This window comes from Scomber japonicus, chromosome 12, assembly GCF_027409825.1.
Source record: "Scomber japonicus isolate fScoJap1 chromosome 12, fScoJap1.pri, whole genome shotgun sequence".
In the NCBI taxonomy this organism is placed as follows: Eukaryota; Metazoa; Chordata; class Actinopteri; order Scombriformes; family Scombridae; genus Scomber; species Scomber japonicus.
Window position 1 is genome coordinate 18,258,072 of NC_070589.1, and position 20,995 is coordinate 18,279,066.

Below are 20,995 nucleotides of genomic sequence, written 5' to 3' on the forward strand. Positions count from 1 at the left end.
CTCTTTGGTCTGACTGCAAACGGCAGCAGAGTTACAGTAGGATTAAAGGTGGTGCCAGTTAGTTTTTGTGGGTGACTGGCTCTTCAAAGTCTTAATGGGTCAAGGGTGGTTTGTGTCAGTGCTCTGGTTTAGTTGCTAAATAAGAGAAAAAAGGGCTTTTTATCTGATCATTGCTGTTTGCAGGATGTTTTAAATCTCACTGATAACTTGTTGACTAACATTCCCGGGGCCGGGGGATTGAAGAAAGAGCTGATCCGATTGTTGGTAAGGTCTGTATTCAAAGCGATGAGGTGGATTTTCCCCTACACAGCTCAAGGAGTTCTTGTGTGGAAGATAAGAACTTTAGAAAGGTAACTACTAGGGCGGCTGTGGCTCAGGAGGTAGAGCGGTCGTCCTCCAATTGGAAGATTGGCGGCTCCTCCAGTCCTTGGGCAAGACACTTAACCCTAAATTGCTCCCGTTGCTGCGCCAACGGTGTATAAATGAGAATAAATGGTTAAAATTCCCCCTGATGAGCAGGTTGGCACCCTGCGTGGTAGCCCCTGCCATCAGTGTATGAATGTGTGTGAATGGGTGAATGACATGTCATGTAAAGCGCTTTGAGTGGTCGTAAAGACTAAAAAGGCGCAATATAAGTACAGTCCATTTACCATTTACCATCCATTTACTACTGTGCAAGGGCATAGAAGAGAGATGACACAGACAGGTTCTTTGTCCAATATTTCATTTTAAAGAAGACTTGAAATGCTTGAAAGTGTTCATGTAGTTATCAGTTAAATGTCTTTTCACGTGTCTGGGGTTGTATACATCAACCTGACCTTGTTTGTTGAAAGTTACAACAACTCTGAGAACACCTCTCAGTGTCCTTCATGAGTTTATTCCATTAAAAAGCCTTTTTAAGTTGGCAGTAATTTACAAAAACACCCAAAGGCACCTTTACGCAAATGTGATCTAAGACAAAATTAAGCCAACAGGAGTTGAGTGCAAATCATACTAGCTGGATATGAGTCTGATAATAAAACACAACAGCGAGAAAATAATGTCAACAAGAAAGCAGTAAAGTTGTTCATTAAGTATAGCACATGAACATCTGGCATTTATACAAAAAGGAGATGAGCAGGGTGAGTCAGCATGCATTTACAGAGCATTAACCCATCTGCTGATCCAGTCCTCGTAAAACAGACTTACGAGCCTCATGAACTTTATGTATGATCATCAATGGCTTACAAGAGGGTCATAAAATGAAAAAAATGAAAAACAAGTTTAAAATGAACACTGCATTTTGGCAAGTTGTTATGGAAATTTGTTGGAGATAAAGCACATACGCAAGGGTAATAAACAAGGAATTAGAAGCAACGTGTGAGGTGTATTCAAATCAGGAGCTTACAAATCATCAAATAAACAAAAGTCATAAGTGTAAAAACTGTGATTCAGTGGGGCAAAGAAATTATAATTAATCACATACAAGAATAGGATAATTAATATATCAGTTCTCTTCTATTCTTTTTAAGAATGGAGTAGCAGAGATACCAAGGGGAGTGATTAAAAGCAAATTAGAAGCATCTGAATGAATAGCATTTCATCGTTACCCATTCACCACACGTTTGAAAAGGTTTTCATCATCAGGCTCCTCCAAGCCTCCAAGGACCCCCACCAACTAAGAAAAAATTTCCAATCTAGTTTATGTTTAATTATTCCCTCTATCTCTCTTTATTAGCACTTCAGACCCAAATGAGGCATTTAACTCAGAGAGAGAGAGAGAGAGAGAGAGAGAGAGAGAGAGAGAGAGAGAGAGAGAGTTGCCGACCCACAATAAACACAAAGCTACTGATATTTTGCAGGTTTTATGTTTACCACATTCACAGTCTTCGTTTAGCTGTTAGCATGCTAATCTTCGCTAATAAACATAAACACAAAGCACAGAGTCTGATAGAAATGTAATCAGCTTTGCATATAATTGATCATAAACTGCAGTATTGAGCACATTTAAATTGTGACCTTAAAATGGCGCTCGATCAAAGCACAGAGATCATCAAAGTTATTACAATTCATCCTCTTAGAACATCATTGGGATTCATCCTCTGGGAGTCTATCAAAATATATATATTGTGTTATTTTCCTAAAAACTAAAATGATCAACCTCACGGTAGTGCTAGAAGGAAGGTTAAGGGATCACCAATGTTATTCTAATTTATTCTCTTGGGGCCATGAAGGTCTAACAAAATGTCATGGCAATCCATCCAACAGTTTTTGGACAAAAGTGCTGGATAGACAGATAAACAGACTGACCTTTCCATCCCGAGAGCCCTGCTGTTAGAATAATGACCAAAAAACAAACAAACATGTTGCTCTCATTTAAATCTACTGCTGTCTAGCCATGCAAATAGTTTAGATTTCTGTCTCCAGTCCAATAGAAAAAACTAAATTTCATTGGTGGTGCTCACAGCTGAAAAATTGCCAGATATTATGTTAAACAGATATTAATGTTTGAAAATCTGCATCTATCTGCATTACTAGATACTATTAAGTGAGGGATGCTTTTGTAATTTGGGTGAACTAACCCTTTCACTTTTTCCTCCAGGTATACCTGTAAATAAGTGCATTATTAGAAGTGGTAGTAGAAGTCGTAGTAGTGTCAGTAACCTTGAAACACAGAAAATACGAACATACTGTGACAGTTTGTACACTGTCAGCTCTGTCAGATCAGTCTCTCAGGGGATTTGGATGGTGTTTTGAATAACTCGTGTCAAACTCACATCATGTCAAAGCGAATGCATATTTCAGGCATCAAGACAACTACAAGGACAAAACCCCAGGACGCCCTGCTAGATCAGTATCAGCTGCTAAGCTGTAGCCTGAGTCTATCAAAGCCAGTCTCATTGGTTCCTCCTGCTCCCTGTGTGACGCTGATAGCATCAAGTGAAACATCACACCCTGCTGAGCCCCAAAGTGTTTCTACTAACACCACAAAATATGTATTACCATGTCTATAATTAAGTAATATTTAATCAGTAAATGCATCAAAACTGTATAACTACACTGCTAAAACCTTTCAGCTGTAAACCAAGTCTGGTGGTATTTTCACTTATGTAAGTAATCTTTGGTTGGTTTTTAATTACAGAGAGAAAAGAACATGAGGGGACAAAGATACAGGAGTAATGGGCTCTGGGCTAGAGATATGCTGGCAGCATCTAAGACCCCAAAGCAACTAGTATGATCCAAATTTTACTTCAACAAGTAAAAGAGTTCTGCTGGTTTGGTTTCAGTACTGTATTCAGAAACTAGATTCAGTTTATCCTGCACTAAGGAAGAGTTTGTCACAAAAGAAACTCTTTATGCTTTAAGAATTTCAATTTTAAGAAAAGTTGTGAGAAAAGTTTAATATCCATTCATACATTTGACATTATTTGACATCACTTAAGACAGACCTGAAGTCAATCTATCCATTAATGTCAGCACTATTGAGGTCCATCATTCAGATGCATGACAGGGAAGCACTTAGTGCATTACAGTGCAGAAACTGCTTAATCACAAGTATTGTCTATAAGGAAAGTGCATTAAAGTACTTTCCACACTAGAACCTGCGTGTCTGGTTTTAGTTTTTACATCTCACTCCAGCAGTCAAGTTAGACAGTCATGGAAAATGTTTTAAATTTCACTGACGCACACAGCTCGTAATGCAGAAATAAATTTCACTCCATAATACTTTATATAAACTGTAATGAAGCACCACTTAATAAATGTTTATAACACCAGGTTGCCCTTAAGCATCTCGCCACAGACAGCCTGGCGTTAAAATTTGCCAGCTGAAAAGTTTTTAGATATAATGACTATGATTTTGCAGCAAATTCTAACAACTTACATCAGTAGCTGTCAATTGAGGTGCTCATTACATCATCAGACAGTTTGAAAGCTAAATAAATAACTATAAGGCTCTGACGCCTACTCATGCATAGGAACAGCTGGTAATTTATTTTGGAAATGTCCTTCAAGTGCTTGATAACAGACTGATTAAAAGCATATTTAGTAAGAAGAATGACACTAAAATGCCTCACATGACAAACACAAGTTACACATGTGCCTAAAAAGCTTCAAACACTCACCTTCCACAGTCTCTCCACCCGGGACAACTTTCGTGTTTTCATTCTGACACCACGGCTGCGTTTGGAGCGTCAGTGTTGCAGTGAGGATGCACAGGGAGAGCAATAAAGAGCTGATCATAAAGCGGACACACCTCAGCTCTCACCGACAATAATCCCACAGTCAGCATCTCAGCACTAAGTTCTACACTCCCCACATTAAGCTGAAGTGAGTGAGCGTACCCACGTGGGTGTATGGTGGTGTGTGTGAGTGAGTGGTTTGGATGTTGGCATGGACTTTTCCCCAACTGAGACACTGCCCTGCTTTCTCAAGTGTAGAGCACGTCATCAAGGGGACCCCAGAATGCCAACAAAAACTCGACACCGCTGCTGTGCCACACCAGAAGAGGTCACATCAGAGCCCCGGGGGAGAATCAGACGAAACAGAGTGTCTGACAGCCGCTGACAGCCGCACTAATCCCTGAAACACAAGCCTGCAGGAGTGTGCGGGATGAAGCCAAAGCGCTCGGCCCCTTCACAACAATCAGCACTGAACCACTTACCTGGGCCATTAGCTGCAACTTGCTGTTCAGCACAGATCAGCATTACACACCACACACAGAGCTGGGCTACTTTATGGTGCTTTTTACCCCGGGCTGTTTATCCTGTCTCCCATCTACTTTTCTCCCAGGAGCAATTTACCCACAACACCATTTTTCTGGATTGATAAAAGCTGTTCATACAGCTACAGGCTCCTGGACTTATGCAGGCTAGGATTGTGTTGGTGGTTGGGAGGTCAAATGGGTGACAACTAATACTCAGTGAAGCTAATACCTGTAACGTGTCACCAAGTGTACTATTCATGCCCTTAAGGCTTTGCAAGAATGTTTAGTATAGCCTCAAATTCTCCTGCTAGCACAGGAGGGAAATTGCTACAGTATAAGCACAAATGTCTCCAGCACAGATTAATATTATATTAACAATGAAACTGTGTGTGTAACTAGAAAGTGTTTGTTCGTAGTGACAACTCGACAAAGAATTATCACCCTGCAGTTCTCCTCAGCTCTACAGAGCCTTTAACATCTTTACATTCACTGGCTGTGTTTTTTTACGGCCCAGAACTTTAGTATTTTGGTGTAATTTCCAGTAGCTATTAAACCTACTGTGCACTGTCTATCCAGCAACAGACAGCACACTAGAGCTGCAACACTTACTAGATTCATTGCTTAGTTGATCAACAAAAAATTTAATTATTAGGAAAAAATATTAAAGTTCTTTTCAATGTGAATATTTTCTGGTTTCCTCTATTTGGGACTAAACAAGACATTTGAGGATGTTATTATGGGCTTTGGGAAACAACAATTTTATAGACCAAATGACTAAACTAGTTGAGAAAACAGAAACAGATTAATCCATAATGAAAATAGCTGCAGCTGCTGGTGACATTGTGGAGTTTTTAGAGGCTAAAGAGCCAGATGTTTCCCTCAAAAGTTGATGAAGTCCAAAACAGGAGTGAATAAGGGACATTTAAAAAGGTCAAAGGGTGGAATTTCAGATCCAGATCCTCACCAAAATCAGACTAAAATCTATCTGACAATAAAACATTGCGGATATCCAGCGGATAGACTTAACTTTCTCAGTTGTATATCTCCACACATGAGCCATAATGTCACTGCAGCAAGATCCTCCTATAAAATCCCTATATTCCCATGATGCACCACGCAATCTGGTGAGGGAAGAAACATCAATCATCACAAGTCAGCTTTCCCGTCTTTGGTGGGGTACAATTTGACAAACTGCCAGCTCTGGAATAGCGAGTCACTCTGTAGAACTCCCCATTCTCTCCACCTCTGCTACACCAAACAATCATTATCTCCCCCCATCTCTGTTCTGCTCCATGTGAGCACCAGAAGTCTGCGCTCGACTCCCAGCTGAGGGAAAAGCAATCTTTTTCCCCTTGTCCCTGGAGCTCTGGGTCTCATTCTGACTCCTGAATTCTGGTTGAGAGGAACAGGAGAGAAATATTGACTCGAGGTGATGATGAACACGCAGGAGAAGCTCTGCAATACAAAATGTGCCTGACTGAATGTGATGTTGGTGCACAGGGAGGAGAACAAAAGCTATCCACGATGACAGTGTCCTACATGCATCTGTACACAAGAGGTAAGCAAGTGGCTTTATCCAAAGCTTTCACACATGCACAACACACCACCAATTCAGAGCTAAAATGTAGGAAACAACTTGTTACTCTGCACTGAATCTGACCTCCACACTGAGGTTTCTAGAATAAGCAAGAAACCACAAACTCACCTTCATGGCCGGAGGGACAAAAGTTTTTCTCCCGCTGCTCCTCGCAAGACTAGAATACCCTACAAGATCTGGCCAGGATGCAACATGAAAACCAATCTCATGTGTTATTCAGTAGAAGACTAAACCAGAGCCTGGAGGCAGGAGATGGCCTGTAGTCATGGCATCATTTTTAGGTGAACCAACAACAGCAGATCTTACAAACATCTTGGCTTGTCAAACAGGTATAACACCTGTTTCACCTGATTCATAAAAGTAGCTTTTATTCAGGTGTTATTACACATGTGCCTTTCCAGCTGTGACAAGTCAAAATATCTGAAGTGTGTATCTATAGAAACACTTCAGTGTATAGACATAGTAATGGTGTTTTTACAGGTCCCTCACTTATACTACTTTTCTGGGATTTTTCGGAATAATTTGCAGGTATTTAAAGGTTTTTGGGTTAGGGTTAGGGTCCTCTCATTTTACAGAGAGGACGGGGCAATTTTAAATTGGCTTGGTTCGGTTCATACGTGGTTGTTGATTTGCTAATCTTAATAAATTACAGAAAATACTTAGTTTTCAGTATGTAGCTTTGCATGTCAAATGATATATTAGCATTTTCAGTTTTTTTCAGTGATTTCCTAAGGTCTACTGTACTGTGTAAGTGTTCATTCTTGTTTAAATGGGTTATGTATTTTCATATTTGTAAACAGCAAAACGTCTGAGTTGAAGATGTTAGTTTAGTATGTTTTGTTATTGACTGTCTGTGAATGAATCTATCAAAGAAATGACGATGGAGCTGACACCTTCACAGCATCAGCACAGAGATCTAACACAAACAACACTATCACTTTTCCTCCTCTGTGACACTGTTGCTACTAAATGTATGAAAGCAAAACTTGTTGCTCCTGTTGTCGCCTCCCTGCAGGATTTACTGCGACCCTGTTGACTTTGCAGCGCTGCCTTTCTCTCTCTGTGAGTGCGCATGTGTTTATATGCCAGTGAAATTATACGTGCCAGTGTGCATGTGTCTGCGTTCATGCGTCTCCCAGGGGTGTGTCGCTGCTGTATCATGGCGGGGTCGATAAGCGAATCTGCCCGTGTGACACAACGGATTACTGCTGCCTGGTCTCAGCTCAGAAAAAAAGACTGTGAGAGGACTCGGGAGAAATGGCAGCTCTGCTTCTCAGCTCTAATTCTAGCTGACAGAAATGTTGTAGAAGAAATTTCCTTCACTTGCTTTAAAGTTCTGTCTTCATTATTGATGAATTTACTTTATCTGGTTATTTTATTCTTTAATCAGAAACATTTCTTTTTAAGTCTTAAAAGAAACGTAAAAGGTAAGGATTTGAAGAAAGGATTGAAGTCTTTTGATCACATTTGCTGAAGGACAATTTTGCTTCTGGGAGCTAAAATGCACGTGTCTTTTCACACTAACACCTTCTGAAACCAATATGATAATTTGATCTTTCCCCTCTCTCATGAATTCAATTTTACAATAAAGCAATGCCACTGATTTCCTCAAACAATGTCTTTCTTTGCCAAAGTCTTTCTCTGTGTCTACAGGTCAAAGAAAAATCCTTCACTGTAGTCGATGTTGCCAGGTGACTGTATAAACTTTCCAGTACTAATGATAGGTAAAATAATCTTCCTTATCTTGGATGTGGCTGATATGATATTAGTTGTGGCAACTGTATGGCTTTAGTTAGACAAGTTGTGCAGGAGCCTGTAGAAACTTTAAGGCTTGGAAAGTATTTTTAGGTTTGCCAGTGCTGACAGTAAAGTCCTATAATGACAAGGCAGTGGCATATAATCTGTCTGTGTTCACCTGAACCAAATCCTACACTGCACTGTATGCTGATGTGTACAGTACAGTACAGTACAGTACAGTGAGGAAAGTGGTGCATTGACTGGAACACAACAGTCTCTAGTGGCAAAAGAGACACAGTGCATGGAAAGGTTATAAAAATGCTTAGCATCTAAAACAACAGTAAAGCTGTCTGCTGAATAAAAACTTTGTTCTTTAAACAAATGGCAGACCACAGAGTAAATTCACACTTGATCTAGAGGTCTTGCTAGTTCTTTCTCTCTCAAAAAGAGCAGCACAGCTAATAAAGCAACTAATAAAGCTATTCCTCAAAAGGAAAACACTGAAAAAGAATCTGAATATATAAATAAAAAACAGACACAGAGAACAAAAGACGACAAAGAAATGGAAACGAGCCGGGTTAAAAGACTGTTATATTTAGCTGCACGCCAACTTACAAAAAAAAAAAAAAAAAGCAGCAGGAATTTTTTAAGATCGACAGCGAAGTAACATTTGTGGGGTGAGTTAATCTCCTGTGAAAAGCAAGAGGGGGGGGGCTGACAAAAGGAGTGATTTTTATTTTTTTACAGCATGAATATTTAATCAGCTAAACCACTGATTGTAGTCGCTGTTAAAATAAAAATAATATTCAAAGTGAAGGGGATTTAGTATGTGATATGAATAAAATGGAGGCTTAATGACAACTGATGTGTGTTTTGTTACTTCACATGATCTTCAGAGCAGAAAATCTATCACAGGAGACCGAAGCTCAGGATCCCCTTCTCATCACAGAGCAATAAAGCTGCTGTATTTAAACACTGACTAATATGCACTGTCAGCTTGTGTAATAATACAGTAAATCATCGAGAGGAAGAGGGACAGTCTCACATGGAGGAAGAGGCAGCGACCTGCTGACGTGCTGTTGACAGGACCATAGAGGTGGTGGTACTGGTGGTGTTGGGGGTGGGCAGTAGTGTGGTGAGGGATGATCCATAACATGTCACTAGAGCTTTGAGGTGCTGAGCAGGGGATGGATGACCTGTTGAGATGCCCTCTGGGAATAGAGGCGTAAAAAAAAAAAAAATAGCAGGTCGATACTGAATGACTGTCAACGGCATCCAAGACGCAAAAATAGGCGTAGAGGCTTTTATTTATTAGGAGTCAAAGGGGGAAGACTGTTTTTAATAATAAAAGGAGAAAAATGCACGTCATGCTTGTTAGGGTGGATGTAGCTTTTTGCATGACATAAGCAGAGGACTGTCAGTGTGCAATGTGAGAGCTGCGTCATCTACAGATGGCCGTTGGAGTCACCAGCGAGCATCAATGTGTGTGTGTTCCCAGAGCTCACAGCCTCACCCTCTCCACCTTTGCAACCATGGCAACGCTGAGCGAGAGGTCCTGCTGAGGATGCTGTGCTGTCCTGAGGGAGGGGAGGAGCTGCGCTGGGCGACAGCACATTTTTCCTTGTGTGTCTTTTACTGCATGCAGGTTTGAATGATCAGAAATCCTGCATGAAGCTGTATTTTCTTTATTTATTGTCAATTTTTCTTTTTTTTCCTTTTTTACTGTAGTCCATTTTAATGTTTTGTATTAACGTGTGAAGCACTTTTTTTCACTGAATTTTGAAAGGTTGAGATGTTTGGAGAAGTGCTAAAAGCAAACATTATGATAATTGCATTTTGCAGTCTTCAGCCTAAATTAGTGTTTTGAGAATTACTTTAATATTAAACGGAGACCTTGAGCAAGTTAAGGTGAGAGTAAAGTTTTTTGTCTCTGGGGATGCCAGACACTTTGGTTCTGAAATATATTTTTGGGATGGTTTGCTGGGAAAGTTTGTACATTTATGGTCCTCATGAGATGAAGACTACACACTTTGATGATCTCATGACTTTTCATTGAGCGCCACCATCAGGTCAAAATTTCAATTTGCTACCAACACTAGTTTAAACTAATGATATTTACCATTAGCTTCATGCGTACAATTAGCAAATATGAGAGCTAACATGTTAAGTTAAGATAGTGAAAATGGTAAATTTGATGACATTTAAACTTTAAGCTCCATTTAAACCTGTGTAAATATTATTGGAAACTTAATTTGTTATAAATGTTGAGCACTTGAACACTTCTCTTCCTCTTCTTCTGCTCAGTCTTGATTTTTAGTTTCTGTTTATTTGTTTGTTTGTTTGTTTATTTGTTTGTTTTATCTTTTGTAAAGCGTTCTTGGTTTTGTGAAAGGTGCTATATCTATTATTATTATTATTAAATATTATACCCACTAAAAATGTCCATGCTGTCATTGTGAGTGTGTTAACATAGTTGCATTAGCATTTAGCTCAACTTCACATGGCTTCACAGAAGTGCAAAAGTGCTCCAAAAATAAAGATTATGATTATTTAATCTTGAATTTTAGGTTGTATCAATTGCTATAGTTTGGATTCATTTTAAAATTCAAGACCATGTGTGTTTTTTGAAAGGTAAAATAAGACAAAATAGGTGTTTTTTGAAAAGGTTCAAAGGCTCATACATAAGAGTGTGGAAATTACATCATTTCCATCCTAATCAACCAATGGTGACTACGAAAATACAGTAAGTAAAATATGAAACATGTAAACCATCAAAAAAATAAAAAAAACAGTTGACATCATGCAATACCCAGCTGGATAGTGCTGATTAGGCAGAAATTCAATCACCTCTGTTAAAGCTGAAGTAGAGCAAGAAAGGCAAAAACAAACTTTGGAAATAAGCATAAATCCAGTCTGTTGGTCAGTCATACCATCATGGATAATCCCAGAACCTGAAGTTGATCTATGCATACTGAATAATAACAAGATAGAAGTCAGGTGATATAGTCAAAGAAATCTCATCTGCAACATGAATGTAATTAATATTTGCAGATTCATCGATCTCGATCTATTAGATCGATCGATCAAAGGATCCAGAGAGAGTGTATATTTGGAGTAACCGTTCCTGAATTAAGAATTAATAACATATATAGAATTTCAGATCAGATATCAGTACTCATAGCAGAGATGCTGACATTGTTTTAGTGGATAGAGGTAGAGGACAATAAACCACACAACTCAGTCATATGCCGTTATTCAGCCACAGCTTTAGGCTACAATATGAAAACAAATCCAAGTCCAGAACATTATGCAGAATTCACAAGGCAGGTTGTTAAACTCATGTACCTCAATCTCAACTGATATCCTATTCTAAAATGAAATTGGAAAATGAACTTTGGTGCTTTTAAAAAAATGTTTTGTCACTCTATTTGAAGAAAAAAAGGATATCACAAAATAGAATAAAAGGCTCCAAATTCTTTTTTTTTCATTAACGCATTTTCCTTTTTTTTCATGACCGTAACATGGACAGTTCAGTTAACCTATATGTAAACTGTGTCACATTCATAAATGAGCACAGACACTTCACTTACGACTGTCGCAACGGAAGTACAAAGTATCAGTTGTGCCATAAAGATACAACATAAAGTGGTGCCCTGGTGGCTTAAAAGGTTTTAAGTGTGGACTATGAACCATAACATCCCCCAGCTGGAGTCTGGACAGGGATGTTTGTTGCACATCCTTCTCTTCCGACAACCTTTTCCAATCCAGCTTTGTTCACAGATCTGTGTTGTAAGAGGTGGTCATCTCACAGCACATGATCATTTTGGATGAGTGCAGCAGGTAATGAAGTCTGTGGCAGCCCTCAGTAAGCAGCCATCACCTGAAGCACACAGTTAGTCTGGCCACAGAGATAATGAGGACAGCTTATCACATCTCGCTGCTCTCTTTCTTTTATCTGCCTGCTCTTGTTGAGCTCTGTCGGGCTGATTTATTTGAGCTCTGGACCTCAAAGGGAGCACAGAGCTAAAGTAAGAGTTGGGAACAGGGCCAGACCAACTTACTCAGATCTGGAGTATCTCTAAGTAGAAGGAACAGTGAAGTGCACATGAGGACAAGCAGCGTGCAGTGTGTATATGTGTGTGTTTGGCAGCCGTGGGCAGTTGTATCCAATGAATCCAGTGAAATAAATTTTACACTTAAATCAGACAGTCAGGGTAATTTATGATTTATTCCTTTTGAACTCCAATTCGCTACGATCCAAAACACGATAACAAAATTATGTGTGTAGAGAATTTACCTTTGATAATATAGAGTGCACCAACTTCAAACATAAGCAAATGAATTAACCAATGACCATCATGCAGGTATAATGATGCTAACAATATCCAGCAAAGAATACACGCTGAAATACAATGCACACTAGAAAAACCATCCCAGTAATCTCTTTGTGCTCTTTGTGTTCATCCCCAGAGATGTACCTATACTGTCTTAAAGCCACTTCTTCTTTGGTAGCATCCTCCTCAGGGACAATCTCCCACCTTCTCCCTGTTTTAAGGGCATTGTTGTAAGCTAAGTAAATGTAAGCAGGAGAAGCTCATTAAAAGTCATATTAAAACACACTTCCAGTGTACTTTTAATCAAATGTCTGCAGCCTGGTAGGAGAAAAAAAATACTAATGCATTTCAGAGTAGCAGCCTCAGATTAAGGTAGCCTTGAGGGAGATAAGCTTTTTCCTAATGACTAGACCTTATAGCTACACATGAATGCACAGTTGCCATCACAAATCACTAATAACATATTTTATCTCGAGCATTTTTGAGTAAAAATGTCTTACTTAAAAATATACATGTTCATGATGCTAAATCTTCTACAAATCAACACAGTATGATAAAATATAATCACATCTATATAATTGTGATTTAAGCAGCATGCAGCCTGAGGCAGGAACCTGCAATGTGCCTCATCTATTATCAGTAAAATGTTTAATGCTTTTAGAAAACGCAAAGGTAATAAATGTAAAAAGTAATTCGCCTCCTAAAATATACGACTCCACAAAAGGATTATGAGGAACGTTGCTTTGAAATGAAGAAAGCTTGACTGAAAAACAAGGAATAAATCTATTTTAGTGACACTTTAAGGATTGTTCGTAGCCACTGGAAGAGTCAGTTGATTGTTTAACTGACATCGCCTGTTTTGAATCTCTTGATTGTGACGACTTACAATGATCAAGGGGACTACTATGAAGTCTGGTCTGATTTTGTAGTTCATATAAAAAAGAAAACGTAACAGGAAGTAAATATTCCTACATTTTTATTTATTTATTTATTTATTTTGGTGCTTCCCCATTTTGCTGCATTTCATTTGTACTTTTTCATGACAGTCTGTCTTATTTTATTTGTATTAGCTATGCACCCACATTAGTTCTTTTATCTGTTCTTCAAAGATTTATTGTAAGGTGTTGTCTTGGGTTGCATTATGGTCTTTATGTGTTGGAAAAGTTCATAAAAAACTTGTTGAGCTTTCAAGTTTCAACCTTCATAGAAAAAACTGTATAAATAATTACTCTGTCATTTGATATATAGACGGGTGACAAACTAAAGCAAAACCAGAAGAAATGAGTGGATAAACATAACAGGCGCTTCCACACAGGTGCACCATGCACTACATGGTACAATTAAGCATTGCTGTATGCATGCACATATAAAAAATACTGAGCAGGCCCAGTTGATTCTGATTTTATGTCAAGATGGCAAGAGGAAAAGATCTAAGTGACTTTGAAAGAGGGTTCATTGTTGGGGCAGGAGCTTCAGGCACAAAGACTGCTGGTGTTTCAATAAGAACAGTGACTAAAGTGACATCTGCATTTAGATCTACAGGAAAGACATCAGAAACAGGATCGGAAATTAAGGTCGACAGCCCACATTTGATGACCATGATGCTTGTGTGTTACTGTGATATGTGAGGAAAAACAGAAGAGCAACACTCCCTCAGGTTACTGGGAATGTCAACGCAGGACGAGATCAGGCTGTGTCAGCAAGAACAGTCTGTCGACAATTACTTAGGGAGGGATATTATAGCAGGGTTGCAGTGCATAAAACCCTCATTACAAAGTAAGTGTTGCAAAAACCATATGGTCAAATGAGTCATCTCCACCACATTCTCAAGTGGGAGAGTCCATGTGTGGTGTTCACCACGAAAATGGTTCCCTTAGAGGGAAGGGTCAAATCAACACAAAGCTGTTCTGAGTGATCACCTTTATCCTATGATGAAACATTTCTATCCTGATGGGAATGGTCTTTTCCATGATGACATAGGGTCCAAGGGATTACTGAATGTTTGATGAGTATGTAAATGATGTGAATAACAGTCACTAGATCTCAACTCAGTTTAACACTGACTGGAGATTTTGGATTGACATGTTAAAGAGTGCTCTCCATTACATCATCAAAACACCAAATTAGGGGATATCTTTTGGAAGAATGGTGACCTGCAGTAGATTTCAGAGGCTTGCAGAATCAGTGCCAAGGTGCATCTAAGCTGTGCTGGCAGCACATGGTGGCAGCACATGGTGGCCCAACACCTTACTAAGAAACGTTATGTTGGTTTTTCCTTTAATTTGTCACCAATCATATGTATGTTGATTGTGACTCCAGCACACATGTCATCTTTTATTATAACAACGTTAGATTAAAAAAAAGAGGAAACGTTTCCATTTTCTCTTTAACTGTGCACATAATGGAAACATCACTACAGGCCAAGCCACGAATCTGTCACCAGTCTGATGGTGAAATGTCACCATATTTCACCTTTGCATAAAACAATCATTAATTCAGGACACTCAAGGTTTTCTATTTGCAGTAAAGGGTAGCGAGAAGGAAAGAACTCCTGCTGATATCTCCCTCTGTGACTCAAATTCAACTACCAAATAGTGACACTCACACACACAGAGCACAACAATTAATCAATCTCACACACACACAGGCACACACAGCTCTCCTACAAACAAATATGCCTGCATTTTGGGATCTCAGGAACACGCTGCAGTAAACAAATTAAACAGTTGTTTCCAAAAAAAACAAATTATTTTCTTTTTTTTTACCAGCTCACAGTAATCTACTGCCTCAAACCTGCATCTGGAAATGAGGGATTTTAGAACATGGGTGAACAATCACAAAACTAAATATGAAGATAAGTGAAATTAAATTCATGCAATTTCCAAGTCAATTTTTGCCCCTCTGAAAAATAAAGGGAAACAACAATAGCACGTTCAAACTTTTACTGGAGGGGGGGAATGAAAATAGCACTCCTTGAAATGGTCTCCCCATCTCCTGAGGCAAAAGGCAATTTCATGCTCCAGCACTACTCAGGGGGACATCAGGACTAAAGGTGACCCCAAGGTTAACAGTGCAAACCTAATAAATATGTTGGAAATCTAGCAGTAGAATAACAGCTCCTGGTCACAGTCCTAAAATGCAATCCTGAGGTTTAATTGCTTGAGAAAAGCTTGATTTCGGAAATTGCCAGCAGTGAGGTACCTCATTAAAATAAACACAGGGGCATTTTGAAGGAAATAAGGGAATAGGGAAATAAGGGAATACGGTGAGCACTGAGAAATTGCCTTCACTCCTTCACCCTGCCGAGGTGTTGCTGTTGACAGCCCAAGCAGTGTCAGTGTTTAGCCTGTTTGCAGTCTTATCACTTGATTCTCAATGTGACAGATATCAATAATTCAGAGGAACATCTCAGTGTTGGCAACCATTTAAAGATAAAAGGCCAGAGTGGTCTGCTTGTGTATATTGTAGGTTTGTGTTGGTGCAAACAAGCAAAACCTATTAATGAGATATTTTACCAGGCGCTCCATATAATGTGCAGTGCAATTACTTGTTCAGACAGTTTAGTTCAAGGAAGTCAAATCAGCTTCTGAGTTCTTTGGTTGGAAAGAAAATATATATAAAGAAGCCAGAAACAAACTTAGATGTCAACCTGATGATGGAAAAATAGAACCAACATTTTAAAGATTTTCATTCAAGCTCACAGTGGTCCGCACAAAGAATGAAACCTTAACATCTCTAACTGCTGGTGCACAAGTGGTCGAGTGGTTAGAGCGCATGCCATATACGTAGCTGACCCCGGTTCGAATCCCGATTGGAGGTCCTTTGCAGAATGTCACACCCCCCTCTCTCTCCAGTGTTTCCTGTCAGTCTACTGATAAATAAAGGCGTCTATGCCAACAAAATATTTAAAAAAAAAACATCTCTAACTACCACAAATCTTTGGCAAACATTGATCAACCTGGGCAAAAGCAAAGTTTTCATTACGCACACACAAGCGGCTATATCTGCAAATTATAGGTCATCTCTAGCCTCATATAGAGAAACTTAATTCAGCTTCATGTCATTTGAAAATAAATGTTTAACAGTTAAATGGCTGTGACGTATCTGCAACAAACACCACAAAATGCATTTCTTTGCAAGAAGTGCAACTTATGTCTTAAAATCTAAATAGCATAACAAGAAATAGTAGGCCACTACTCAAAGACATCTCACTACTCATCAAGGCCCTAACCCTCCACTGTTGCTTCCTCCTCTTTGACCAAATTTAAATTCTGTGGCTCCAGTAACTGCTAAGGTGGTAACCATCATCAAAACCCAAATCCAATCTTAAAAAATACACACTCAAAAACAGCATTACAATCATAACTTCCCACAGACAAAGACTAAAACAGCCTTTTAATGCACTTTGCATTTCAGCACCACGGACAGCGTCAGAAGAAATCACAGTCTCTCTTTGCAGACAGACACAGAAAATCCAGACAGTTGACAGAGACTATTAAGCCATCATCATCATCGGCTTCATAATTATCTGTTATAAACATGCCAGTGATGCGGATGCTTTTAAAAATATTAAAAGGCATTGACAACCTTTGATTATCAGTTTGACAAAAGGCACATACACTGAGCTTTCATCAGGCCCTCTCTAATGGAAAAAACATTAAGAATGAGAAGAAAGATTGACATAAAAAACATTGCAGTACAACCAAACACACATTCAAACAGGAGCGCAGGTGTCACTGAATAAAAATCAACCTTTTAAAAACTTTCTTGACCAGCCAATTACAGTTTGTGTATCATCAGGGATAAACAGTATAGGCCTATGACTGCATACTTGTCTGAGTGTGTGCCTCTTTGAAGTGGAATAATCTAAACTACACAATCTGGAGATTTTTGCATACGTGGTGGGAGGTGGGGGTGAGGAGGGGTATTATGCTGACAAATAAAGGATAAGTATCTTACATCCTCATCCTCCCGCAAGCATTTCTTGCGGTACTGGACGTGAGGTCTGCCATCGACGAGGGACTGAGGGTTCTTCGCTGCGTTTTCCTCGTCTGCAACCTGTCCACCGAGAAGGTGGCTGGCCTCAGGTGGGTGCGGGAAGGAATTGGTCGTGTTGATCTTCCCGGTGAATCTCTGATACAACGAAGCCATAATATGTCCAGTCCAGATAAAACAACTTACAGCATGACAGAGACACAGATGGATCACGCCTGGTCGGGTTTTTATTTTTTATTTTTTTCCCGGGGCAGATCTATTGGTTCTCTGTGCGCTTCGAGGGGAACCGATGGCAGGCTGCCAGTTTTCACCTCCGGGTAGAACAAAAAGATAAGGTGAAGATACTTCCCTAGTCAATAAGCATCTATGGATAGTGGATGACTTGCCGGCTGAGGTGACAGACCGATATAAAGCTGATTTCTTCGCAGCGATCTCCTTTTAGCTTTGTCCAGACTCACAGCAGACTGGTGGGCTGAAGGTGTCAATAGTTGCTCTCTTCTGTATTCACAACACGTTGCCTCCCCTCCTCAGTTTCCTGATGCCTCCCCACAGCCAGATAGCAGGCGGATGCTCTGAGTTTCCGATCAGATATACCGACCCCCCTCTCCCAAGACCACGCGTAATTGTCCACAAAACAAAAGAGAAAAAGATAATGTTTCGACACTTTCGGATGTTTTTGGCGGACTGTCCTCACGCACGAAGAGAGTGAAGGACGCAGAGAGCCCGGCGGTACTCTCCGCAGACGCGCTCTGCATGAGAAGTGACCAGCACTGTGAAAGCAGCTTTACTGTAGCGCTACTGTCACACAGCTGCTGCTGCTTTACGCACGAACATGCACCAGCACTGTACAACTCTCAGACTGAATTTACCTTCATTTCCAAGCTCTGATTAGCTAAGTCTAAGTCCTTAATTACTACATTGAACAGGGTCGTGAAATTTTCGCCCAAAATGCGCTCATGGTCTCAGGGCGGAGCTCGAGTGCCTCTCTGTGGCTCACTGCATTAGGGCAGGCTGACCACACGCCTCTGAGGTGTATTCAAGTGTCTTAGCCTAATACAAATATGCTTGCTTTTGTTCACATTTTCACAGAGAATCAGAGTCCTAAAAATCTTTCTCAGGCAGTAAAAAGCTTTAATCCTGCAGCAGAATGAAACATGAATGACATTTATTTTCAAGGTTTTTTAGAAATAACTTTCATGAATCTGTCTCTTACAGAATTTTTAAAAATGTTTTTCCTGAATCCCCCCTCTTACAGTAGCATACTACTTCAAACCATCAAAGTGTCTCTTCTTCCATTAATTTATGCAGTTTTCCTTCTGCTATCATTTTCAGTCAGCTCACATCCAGAAGTGTAATTCCATACATACACTATGTTGCATGTGATTTCATGCCTCACACAGACTAAAGCAATGCAGCTCTCTGGTAAATGCAGAATATTGGTGTACATGTTGTGAAGAAGCGTGGGGGCTCTTGAGCAAAGTGTTCAAATCTCTGCCACCCCTGTCATGAATGCCACAAGCGAACGCCCCTCAGCCTCTCACTGTGACAGCTCAAACTATCTCTCCACCAGGACCGAGCTGTATTTCTAGGAAATAGGTCATCTTCACATGGGTACAACTTCAAAGCAGCACTAAAGCATGGCTCAAAACAGCTCCACTGGTGAATACTACTGCTTTGCATCTCCCATTTAGTCAAATCAAGTGAATTTCATAATAGCTTGCAAAGGAGTAATCAAGGCGTACTGACTCCAACGGCAGAAATGAAAATATTCTACAGTATATTCAACTTTGATAAAAAACAAAGTTTCAATTAAATGTTTTCTTAAACAAATCTAGAGTCATCTCTAGTTCTGAAATGAAATAACTGCTGGTGGCTAACTGATTCATGGCTTGAATTATGAATGTAACCTCTATAATAGAATATGTATCTGGAATACAGAACATTGATTTCAAAGCTTTGGACATTCATTCAAAAACAAGGATATAGAACATTAATGCCTTTGTCTAATTAAAGTCAGTCCTTCCATATCCCTGCCTTCCTCTTCAGTTTGAGACAATTTTTCTTCTGACTTTAAGTATGATTCATAAATTAATTGAATCATATCTTTATTTGATGCTTTTGCCTGCATTTTAATTGGAGTTTCAGCAGAGATTTATATTGTGGACTGAGCATCTCTGTGCTCTCAGTAGCCTCCTTTTCCACAGCGGCTCGCCTTGGTGCCTGTCATCATTTGTTTCTTCAGTTTATAAATGCCTTTCCTGGGTCTGTGCACTCTTAGGAAATAGTTCCCAGTCACTTGACATCCATCCCAGCCCCTCTGATAGATGCCTTTCAATCTCCCTCACCTTGTTGGGTAGCTATTGTGAACCGCCTGGCTGCTTTAACGTGCCCCTCAGGACCGTGCTGGGGAGCCTGGGCTCAGCTTGACTTCCCTATCGCCTTCACACAGATACAGCAGCCAACTGGAGCTACGCAGTCAATTAAGTTCAGCATTATAGGAGGGCATGTAATAACTGTAATAACAGCTATAATGATGCTGATAGTTGCAGCATACCTAATGTCTCTGTGGGCAGCTAATGGTGCCGTTGAAGCCAACACAAACTAAAACTTCCTCCAGGTGTGATATGGGACGTTGTAATTATATTTCAAGTACTTAACAGATACATTTTAATCTTACTAACACGATTCACTTCTGTGCACTTTATGAGTCAATGAGTGTTAGAGTTATGAGGCTGTGCTATGTAATAAACTCCCTTGGGTGAGTTTACTTTTGATTCCAGAGAAGAATTTACACCCAAAAGTGACCAGAGGGTTTACTAGCTCAAAAATGCACAGATGTTATTTTATTATGCAATTGCTAGAGAGAAATCACATCCCCTCATTGTCGACCTAAGGGGATTGAATGAAAAAGAAAGACTAAACTGGAACGAAGAAGTTTGAGAAATATACAGCCTGACGTAAAAAATAGTGAGTAGGGTGTAAATTGTAGCGAATACCATGCGCTACAATTAGCGAATGGTTTACCATTAAGTTTCTTTCAGACTTCCATGTTTAATTACAATTTAGTATCTTGATGTTTGAACCTATGAAAAATTTTGTCAAGCATCACATAATTCATTAAAACCATGCATGATATAATGCACTTTCAATGCACATAACATTAATATGCTTTCAGTAGCCACTGTAAGCCAATGTGTTTCAATCAGCGTGCTACACGCCGAAACAGAATGACATACAAATTAATTGGACGGAAGCGAAAACAGATCAATCAGTCAATGTCTGGTGCGAGGGCAGTAATATCTAATTTCCTCTGAACATCACTCAGCTGAATAAGGGAATTACTGCGCCTCTCTACATGCCTGTAACAGAATGGATTTAGTAACAGCCCACCATAATCACATTTTTTACACCATTTTCCATTTGGTATTAGCCGGACACTAATGATTTCCCTTGATGCTGAGCCGAGGCAACCGTAGCAACAAGTTTCTTTATCCTTTATCATCCTGCCGGCTGCATGTGGTGGATTACTGTACACTCTCCGCTTTGCTGTGGCTTGGACACATATATTTGATCTCACGGCTGTCTTCAGAACAGTTCTTCACGCTGTAAATAGTTTACTCACTCGTTTATTTCAAGAAATCATTAGAA

General features: G+C 39.7%; 1 protein-coding gene across 1 annotated transcript in view; it reads right to left on the reverse strand.

Moving 5' to 3' along the window:
* Positions 1 to 17,518, reverse strand: part of dpp6b (dipeptidyl-peptidase 6b) — a 66,429-nt gene extending 48,911 nt beyond the window's left edge. Inside the window, exon 1 of the mRNA XM_053330140.1 lies at positions 17,312 to 17,518. Coding sequence (XP_053186115.1) covers positions 17,312 to 17,503 — 192 coding nt within the window. The 5' untranslated portion in view covers positions 17,504 to 17,518. The remainder of the gene's footprint in view (positions 1 to 17,311) is intronic.
* Between the last annotated feature and the right edge of the window lie 3,477 nt (positions 17,519 to 20,995).